At 40.4% G+C, this 10,103-nt stretch overlaps 1 protein-coding gene across 5 annotated transcripts in view; it reads left to right on the forward strand.

Annotated features, from left to right (window-relative positions):
- The window catches only part of Ptpn14 (protein tyrosine phosphatase non-receptor type 14), a 175,275-nt gene extending 167,611 nt beyond the window's left edge, over positions 1-7,664 (forward strand). For all 5 annotated transcript variants that reach the window (XM_015483646.2, XM_048809391.1, XM_048809392.1 and 2 more), the window contains exon 19: positions 20-7,664. In XM_015483646.2, coding sequence (XP_015339132.1) covers positions 20-148 — 129 coding nt within the window. In that variant the 3' untranslated portion in view covers positions 149-7,664. The remainder of the gene's footprint in view (positions 1-19) is intronic.
- The last annotated feature ends 2,439 nt before the right edge of the window (positions 7,665-10,103 follow it).

Raw genomic sequence — 10,103 nt, forward strand, 5'->3', positions numbered from 1 at the left:
CTTTTCTCTTTTCTTGCAGAAGGTGGAAGTCCCCATGATGCTGAGGCTCCTCAGGGAGCAAAGAATGTTCATGATCCAGACCATCACTCAGTACAAGTTTGTCTACCAAGTCCTCATCCAGTTTCTCCAAAACTCCAGACTCATTTAATCTCCAGATCCAGATCCTGGAGGAGGGATCCAGCTCCATCCTGCAGGTGGAATCACCTCCAGACAACATCTGCTCCCCCAGTTGGGGGCAGATGGCTGGCAATAGGCCAGGAGCCAAGATTACCCAGAAATGTCATGTATTATTGTATATGAGATAATTTATTTTTCCCCCTTTGGAATAACTTTTGTGAATTATTATAATGCAGTTTTCATATTAATATAGTACTTTTCATTTGAACCACATTTTGACTGATCTGCATTGTAATATGTCAGGAGGGAAGGTTGTATAGTGGGTCATTTTGGGGACAGAGGCATAAGGGAACACATCTCTAGTGAAGCTGAAGCCAGATTTGTAGCCCATCCTGAAATTCATCAGCCTAATTAATTGCTCATGTCCAAATCAAAAATGGCAAGAAAATTAATTAATTAATCCTGAAATATAAAGAAAAGGGCCAAGACCCTTTACTGAAGAAAACACATTATTCTCTCATATTTTGGGGGCTCATGAGCCCTGGATAGACAGTCACTTTCCTCTCCCTTTCTGCCCTTATCCTCTATAATCTCTTTTCTTGCCCTCCTATGTCCCCAAAAGCTTGAATTGAAGATGAGAACAGCGAGAGAAAATTCTCCCTTTATAGGACATAGTGACATCTTTCAGGCGAATGAGGAGCTCTTTGTGTCTTTCTCAACCACCCCTTATTCTGGGCTCTGGAGCCTATCTTCCTGCTGGGACTGCACCCTGTATATCTGCTGCATCTCTCTGTTTTCTCAGACTCCAGGCTGCTGATGTTGAGGCCCTGGGCCAGGCCATCTGTGCAGCTCGGCCTCTTGCCTGATTGGGAGAGGATAATGGCCCAGGGTGGGTAAAGAACAGAGTTGGGCAGGGTCTTGATATTGTTTCTTATTTAAATATCAAGTGTGTGCTGGACAAGATCCTGCAGGTTGAGGTGCTGGGTGCATACCATTTTTCTCTCAATCACAGTCATGGAAAAGGTTATAAAGAAAACCATTGACGAAACTAATTTCTGGGAGCTGTTTGGCACTTAGTTAGCAGGGGCCCTGGCCAGGAGTCACCAACAATGTGACCCTCACTGTGCTGGTATCATCTCCAGGCTTTGGCCTACAAGAGTATAGTTAATCTCTCTCAGGACCCTGTATTCCAAATCTTGCCACCCTGATGAGATGGTAGAATTTGTCTTTCAGAGTCTCCCATTGCTCCCTTTACTCCATGTAACCCCCTCTCTGGTCAGTTATGGTATGAACCACCATCAGTTTAAAGCTTGGTTCTTTAGTTTCTTCCTATGACTTCATTCATCCGAATCCTTCTGAATTTCTTAGGTTATTATACAATAAATCATGTATCACACATTTTCCATCTTCCTGAATTCTGGGGAATTTCCTTTTCTATATCTAGTTTTTCTTGGACACACTTTTTGATTGGGGTTTTTGTTCTTAGAACATGGTGGGTGTTCTACCTGCCTTCCTCCATTGCTTTTTTTTTTTTTTTTTCCTGAATGAAAAGAGAAAAAGAATGGCATCACACTGACCAAAGAGAGCTTGCTCTTGTGACTCCCATCCCACATACTAACAGCTGCCTATGAAACCAGATTCCCCATTAACTCATTGGGAAGAGGTACCAACCAGTTCCTTCCACTGTGGGCCAGTGTGGTATTGGGTGTGGTTACACTCAGAATATCTGGAGAACTTCCTCTCTTTTCTTCTATACAAAAGGTGTGAGATGCAGTTATAGAGTCTTTACTTGAACTGAGCTTTGTAGATTGTGGAGTTTGGGTATATGTTCTGAAAAGAAAATCATTAGTACCACATGTGTTTTAAATGGAACAGAGAAGCTCATCAGCAGGCAGAAAAGTATTGACGTCCTTTCCTCAAGAGATTTTTCATCCTTGGAATATTCTAAGAACTGTCTCAGTTACTATTTTATTGTACAATGATACCTTCAGTATTTATCTTTTAACTCGAAGCCCTAATGTGAATACTGTTAAAATGTCTCCTGCGGGCAGCATGTAAAGTTGATGTCTCTTTGAGCTCATCACTTTTGGGCTTCATTGAAACCCAATGAAAAGGGTTATGCTATCAGAATATTCATTAATGCACAAGATTGCAGAGAGGAAGTAGGTCTTATATCCAACTTCCTAGCCAAAGTTTATATTGAAACCCAGAGGAAAACATTTAAAAGTTATTCCACATATTTCATTTTTAAAAGCAAATGCTTCTGGTTCTTTAGCACATTTTGCCTTCCTCTTCACATCTCCAGTGAATGCCAGTGTATCTCCTGTTAAAATTATCAGCAGCCATTCAAAGTGTTTTTAGTGGCATCTGCATAATAATTGCCCAGAGATGCTTTATATCTGGGAAGCAAGCCAAGGAATAAACCTTGAAGCAAAGTGTATTAAATTAGTTATCTAGTTAGAGCTTTTGGAATGACTTCCTGATGATGTATCAAGTCTGAAGCTAGAGCTGTCAGGGTCTATTGCTGCAGTTTGGATTTGAAGGGAAAAAATTAAAAATGGTGGTAATAAAAGGTACCCTCTCACACCAAGGCTATCTAATATTTTCCAACCTCTAGTTTTGAAGTTTTCCAGTTGAGATATTTTGCTTCTTTCATTTGCATTCATTTAGATATGTTGACCTAAAGTGATCTTCCTTGTTCAGCATGGTCCCTGGATCCCGGGGCTGAATTTGATGTCTTCATCCTTGAGATGAAGATAAGCTTGCTGGCAATGCTGTGAAGTGTCCTGCTGGGCTATATTTTGTGGGGTTCTTGGGAGACACACACAGATCTTTCCCTAGATACAAAGTACACAAGAGGATCTAGCTGCATTAGAGAGGTATGTCAGACATTTATTTATATGAGAGTAAAGACAAACCAGCTTCTATGCTCATTTGGAGGTGAGCCACGCAATCAGGAAGGTAAAAACATCTCCACAGGGAATTGATGAGGAATAAACTTTCAAGGAGCTTAAACTGAGACAGTTTTACTTTTCCAACCTTTGTGGTTCTAGATTAAGACAAATTACTTTGTGATTATAACGACAGTCATTATTTACCTGAGTCAGTTTCCATTAGCCTGGATGGAGGGTCTTTTGGGACTCTGCTAAAGACAGGCTATGGGACCCAACTACTGGCTCGTACTCAGCCTTTATCCTGCCTTCTTTTGGCTTCTGCTTTGCAGTTCCAAATTCTGCTAGGCATAGTAAGTCAGCATTTTTATCCAGTTAACTGCTTTTTTGTTTTTCCTTTTCTAGTTTAATATAGGTTGACCCATATGTAATTTCCACTAATTAAGCCTATTTTCTATGAACATAAAAACTTCATATGGGTCAACCTACTATGTACAGTTTGTTTCTTTCCCGATACAGTGGATCCCAATGCCTTATGTCTTTTCTCTAAGGAAGCGCTAATGAACACAAAAGTGTGCGTGCGTAGCGGGCAGCCTGGCTTGTGAGCACATGGCCTTGCTGCTGTGATCCTCCCCTACAAGGTGAGCAGGCTGTCTCCCAGGGCTTTTGGCAGAGGTGATAGTGCATGGTTGATTCTGACAGGCTGGGATGGCCATCAAATACATTTTTATGGAATTTTCAACTATTGTCCTTTCTTGATGTATTGACTACTTTGATCTGTATTAGCTGACTTCAGTCCATTCATTAGAAAACATGACATGGGTCCCAAAGCTGTCCATAGTCAAAAAACAGAATGTACCATCTAATCTCACTCTTACTTCCAACGCTGTGTTTGATGGGGGAAGAAGCATAATTATTGATTTTTATTTGGTAAAGAAATGCCAATCCATGGAGGCAGGGTGGGGGGAAGAGTATAGGGATATTCTAGACAGAATGTATGCCAGGGAACATAAATTCAGGGGATATGATTGGTTCAGACCCATGTTGGTGTTAATCTATCCACCATTCCTCCTCAGTTTGAGGAATGCTAGCTCCGTTGGGCTCCTCAGGGAAGGAAATTTTCAGAAACACCAAGTAATCATTATTGGGCTCTTAACGTAAGAAGTTGTTTTGTGGGGAATTCAGCTTTCCCATTTTACCCAAGATTCTTCTGCTGCCATGTTTTAATTTTCGCCATTGATTTTTATTAGACACACATCATGCTCTTATTTGGCACTTTCTTTTTATGAGCAGAGCAACTATTCATCTATCTTACCAAAGGAGAATGTGGGCCTTCCATGGGAACTGCTTATTTCCCAATAGACTTGGTGGGTGACCAACTTAGTTAACTCTATAGGATGGAAATAATCCCAATTGGTCCTACAGGGTAGAAATAACACTCTCAGGTATTAAATTGCTTTTGACACTTCCCTTGATGTCCAAGCAAAGTGAGCAGAATGATTCTTGTTTTTACCTCAGCTTCCAAGTCATTTGGGAGCAAAAATACCTTGCTGCTACACCTTTAGAAAGTAACAGCAACGTGCCTGGGAGAAATGTGAGAGTGAATTAACCAAATTCTGCGAAACCAGGTTGTCCAGAAGCCATTTATTCAAAGGGCTCTGTGAAATTCAACCATTAGCTTACCCAACCTTTATCCAGCTTTTGCATTTCCAGTAGAAACTCAGGTAGGTAAGCATTTTTGTCCAATAGACTACCTTTCTTATCTTTTTCAGCTTAATATAGCTGTATCTTCTTTTTCAAGATCAAACTAAAAAAGTTCCCTGTTAACACATCCCTGACCCTAGCATTCAGTATCTGGCATCAATCGATTTCACAGCCTGCATAATTTGTTGTTTGATGCAGTAAAAGGAAGGATGTGTATTCATTCCTACTGTTCAAAGCTTTGTCCAGCTTTCCCATTTTAACAAATAATTTCAGGGACATTGAGTTTTAAAGCAGGAGAGCTGGAGCTCAAAGACAACCTCAATATGTGTAGAAAGTCACTGTTCCTTCTGCCATGCTCTGGGCCACTAGGATCATTCTTAGTGCCCTAAGCTTGCCCAAAGATAAGATATACATGGAGAGAAGAGTTATAATGGTTTTAGATTAGCCCTGATGTTCCTCTGAAAATGTTAATTCACAATTTTTTGTACCCTGGAATATCTCTCCTATTCCCTACCCTGCTTTGTGCAATGTCAGTGTTGGAAACTATGAAGTGGCACCCAGGGAAAAGATTGCTGTAGCACTGGGATCTGTTTTACCCTGGCTTCTAGTGTCCAACTGCATCCTCCTAGCTGAGGGGCAGCTGGGTATCATGAACCATGATGCCGTGTATGCTGTGTGCCTGGGTTAGCTGCTCAAGAGCACATCTTTCGTCTTGCACTGGTAGCCCTTCCTTTCCTCGCAGCCTTATGCTGAGGGCTCTGCTCAGCCACGTAGCTCTCAGGGTTAGTGAGCAGACCTCCCAAACATCTAGGTTTCCTCTCGCCAGTGATCTCAGGTGCTGCAGAAAGTTTTTCCTTTATAGATCGAGTATCTAACCAGAGCACAAAAATGTAGAAGATAAACACAGTGATTGCATTCGTTTCCCATCTCTCAGGCAGCATGTGTTACATCACATCTTTATTCCTAGGGCGTTTCATTCACTCAAGGCTCTGCTGGCTCTTCATGCTTTTCCATTTGCTTCCTGGTTCATCTCTTGAGCACACTTTTTTTCTTTCCGTACCCCATTTGTGCAACCCCTACAGAAGTTAGTCTGGTCATCATCATTGTCTTGAACCTCTCCAAAATATGTAACTAGGGAATCTTTTAATCTTTCTTTAAAAAAAAAAAAAAAAACTTACTGTTTCCAGGAATTGGATCTGACAAATGAAAATAAACAGAAGTAGCTTAGAAAACTGTCAGCCTTGGGGAAGCTGTCCTTATTTACCCTTTTGTTCCCTCAGTGATCACAGCTATCATTATTAGAACGAATGAAAGCAAAAGTAGGTAACACTCCTAAGACAATGATTGCCATGGTATTTAATATTTATTTTGAGGAGAACTTAGGTAGCTTCACATTGGTGCGGTGACATCTGTGGTCTAATTGGTTTCTAGCTTCTTGCCGCCGGACCATGTTCCCTTCATCATGGCCTTTACACACACTGACCAATCTGGGGAGGCAGATTTGTGTCTCTGGGCTGCCAAGGAACATCAAAAGGTAGATTGTGATCAATAATTCAGTCATCTAGGAGGGCAGAATAAGCGGTTTATCCAGTCTGTGTGGAAGTTCTTATAACCTCTTCCTTCAGGGAAACAGAAACGCCATCTCATCTGACAAAAGGTTTAGAGGAAAAAAGCTGAGATTGGGATCTTTCTGTGCCTTGGGGTGAAACCTTTTGCTAAAATCTCAGGAATGCTGCTTTGAGTTTAGCCAGGTGACTCTCAGGGAAGGGGCGCCTGGCATTCTCGGCATTTCTCAGGGCCTCCCACCTCCTCCTTCAACTGCAGTGTTAGCTAGTAAATACTTTCAGCATAGAACCAAAACTGTCATTCAGAGCTATTCCCTCCACCCCCAACTTGACCACTGTAAAATTTCACTGCAGTTTCTTCTGAACTTTCTTGCCATTGTTTGGAATCCTAAAATTCTTTAACATTATCCTTCAGACATATAAGGTACACTCTCCATTAGAGACGATTCTGTGTATCCCTTGTGCCTTCAGAAGTCAACTAACCTGGTTGAGGATGGGAGGGAAAACAGATTTACATATGCAGATGACTATTAAATGTATAACCTTATGTAACTAGTGTTACATCAAATAACAGCCTAATCTATTTTGTTTCACTGGACTGTTGTACTCTGTGATCTCAGTATTGTGATGCTCTCCTTGGTCTGTTTTGTAAAATGTTGTGAATTTTGCTATCCTTCAAAATAATTGATGTCTAATAGGTTTTGTTTTGAAATGATATTCAGGAAAGTCCCCAACTTAGAAACCAGTTTGTTCTTATTAAAGTTCTTGGGTCAGCCCACAGAAGCCCACTGACTTCCAACACAGCCAAAACACAGGCCTGTGTCAGAACTGGTTGAGTTTCATGGACGGACCTGCAAATGGAACCACGGAACTATTATGTTGTTGTGGTGAGAAATGCATTCCAAGTTGGGACTTGGGATCCTGGGGACACATTCTCCTCCCCATGGAGGCCACTTGGTATACTTGGCAAGATGAAAGCCAAGTCTCTTTACTACCAAACTACAGTTGTTATGGCGGGAAGACGGACTGAGGAGTTTATAGGACATTCCCTAAGTCGGGGAGTGACTTTATCTGTAGTCATGTCAACTGTACTTTGGTGTAGACTCCCTGTCAGTTTAATAATATTAAAAGCCTTAAATGAAACTATGCATGCTATTCTATGTGCTATTTTATATCAGTAAATAAGCTTATGCTTGCCAGTTTCATACACAATTGGGGTGTATAAAACTGACTTTGACAGTATTTTTTGCACTGTTTTCTATCTGTTTTTATAAAGTCTTATTTAGATATTGGTCCTAGATGATGTTCTCACTGTCCTTGTCATTGCTGTAACATGTTTCATATGTGCCTTTACAAATGTGAGATCTTTATTCTAACCTTTTTTTTTTTTATAAAAGATATCTATTGATTTCCATATGCAATAAACCTTTTTTTTTCCAGAGAAAATAGTCTTCTCTCTTTAGCACTGTTGGCATTAGTTGAAGGCATATACCTATCCCTTACTTCTAAGATTCTTTTCAAAGCAAAGGTGTCTAGGAAAAATCTGCCTTTATAAAGCCAATTTATTGCTACCTACCTTTTATCCTGTATAATCTGATCATAATGAAGATTTGTGTATGAAATTTTCAAAGTTGTCTTGGTTAGAAGAAATCAGAGTGGTGATCACTAGCCAAATGGAGTGAACAATGTATGGAAATGGTCTTTCTCACAAATGCAGTGATAACCTTCATTAAACCCCAAGCCCCTCGGCCTCCACTGTCAGTTTCTCAGACACCAAATTGTTGATGTGGAAAAGGCAGGCACCAGGCTGCTATTGAAAATCCAAATTCTTGTATTTTGTCTTTCGACTTTTTAACAGCTCACTTCATCTCTGGATTGAAAGGTTGTCACCCTGTGTCCCAGATTTCCATCCAATTGGCTGCCATGGCACAAACCCAGTGACCCCTTCATAATGAGGTGGGCTCGTGCTTCATGATAAATAACAGGGCAATCCAACTCCATGGCGTCAGATCTCATGTGCTCAGCCTCTTCGTTTGCCTGTTCCATTTTGCAGCCTTTATAATAAACTGCTAATAGTAAGTAAAAGTATTTCCTGGAGTTTGGGGAGCCATTGTAGCAAATTGTTGAACACAATGGGCAATGGTGTATGGGACCCCCGACTCTGTAACCAGGTCAGACAGAAATGGGACAGTGATCATGGTGACTGGTATCAGAAGTGGGTACAGCCCTGTGGGACTGAGACCATAAACACATGCAGTCTACCACTAACTCTGGGTGGCCTTAGCACTGAAATGAAAAACATGCACATGTTTCGTAAAAACATCTCAGCCGTGAATTGAATATCAATTCACAGAAGAAATACAATAATCTCTAAATATATGTGGACGTGCCCATCCTCACTAATAATAATAAGTGCACAAAAAACAAAGATATTTCACACATTCGATTGGGCCAAAAAAATGATAGTATCGTGTTATGAGGGAGAGGAAAACCAATGCAATTATATTCTATTTCATACCTGGTGAAGTTTTTTTTTTTTTTTAAGGAAATGTAGCCATATATAAATTTTTAAAAAGATTGTTATTTGATCCTGAAATTATATTTCCTAGAATCTATTCCCCTCCCCCCTACACTATTCAGTGTGGCATTTTGTAATAGCATCAAGCTGGGCAAAACCACCTGTCCATAAATGGAATTATAAATAAATTATGATTCTGCATTCAATGCAATGTTCTGCCTCTAACAAGAACGAGCCACATCTGTAAGTGCTGAAATGAAAAGAGGCCCATGTTAAGTCAGAGAAGCAGATTACAAAATCATATCACATGCTGCCTTTTTCTAAATCTCTTTATTTAGATGCTTTATACAAGCATGGGAAAAAGGGAGACCAGATAAAGCAAACTGTTTACAGAGATCTTACCTTCAGGACAGAGCTGATGAGGAAGAAAGAATGGTCCACATTTTTCATTCATGTTTGTATTACTTGTTGAGAAATTTCATAAATTTTATGAAACTTTGTCAAAGATGGTGAACTTATTTTAGGTTTATCTACAGATATTTTGCCATGAGCTACTTCCATGACTGCAAACTAGCATCCATAAAACACTAAACTCCCCTGAACCACAACCTGCACTGAAGAGATACTGAGTATTTTGCATAAGTAGATGTTCAATAAATATCTTACTGGACTACATAGAAGAGGATACATTCTGCCTGCTAAATCCCACTGTGTGCAACAAACTGAAAGGTCTGTATGGACAAGGAAGGGAAGAAACCATAGCAGATCTACCACCATTTGAACTGTATTCAGATCATGATTATGAAAGATAATCAAGTGTCAGCACCACCAGACTTTGCTTATTTTTTAACTGATGCGGAAGTATTTCTCTTTGAGCTGTAAAACACTTTTTTTTTTTCTTCCTAATATCAGGGAGCGAACAGGGTGCTTAACCACTGAGCCATATCCCCATCCCTTTTTATGTTCTTATTTTGAGACATGATCTTGCTAAATTGCTGAGACTGGCTTTGAACTTATTATTTTCCTACCTCAGTCTCCCAAGCTGCTGGGATTACAGGCATGTGCCACTGCGCCTGGCCAAGACACTTTTCTTGAGAAACATCCCTGTACTTAGGAGTGCTTGCTGTGTCCTTTAGTGCCATGGTTGCTAACAAACAATTCCCTAGGTTTCTGCTGTCTAGGCTTTAAGCTGCAAAAAGTTGGATTCCTGCTGGCTGTGTGGGTAGAGATCAGTGTTTGCTCACAACACAGAGTTGGTAAGGAAAAAAATTTTTTTCCATCTCAAGCTTACTCTGGAGGCTTTCCAAA

The sequence above is a fragment of the Marmota marmota genome, unplaced genomic scaffold (genome assembly GCF_001458135.2).
Source record: "Marmota marmota marmota unplaced genomic scaffold, marMar, whole genome shotgun sequence".
Taxonomy (NCBI): domain Eukaryota; kingdom Metazoa; phylum Chordata; class Mammalia; order Rodentia; family Sciuridae; genus Marmota; species Marmota marmota.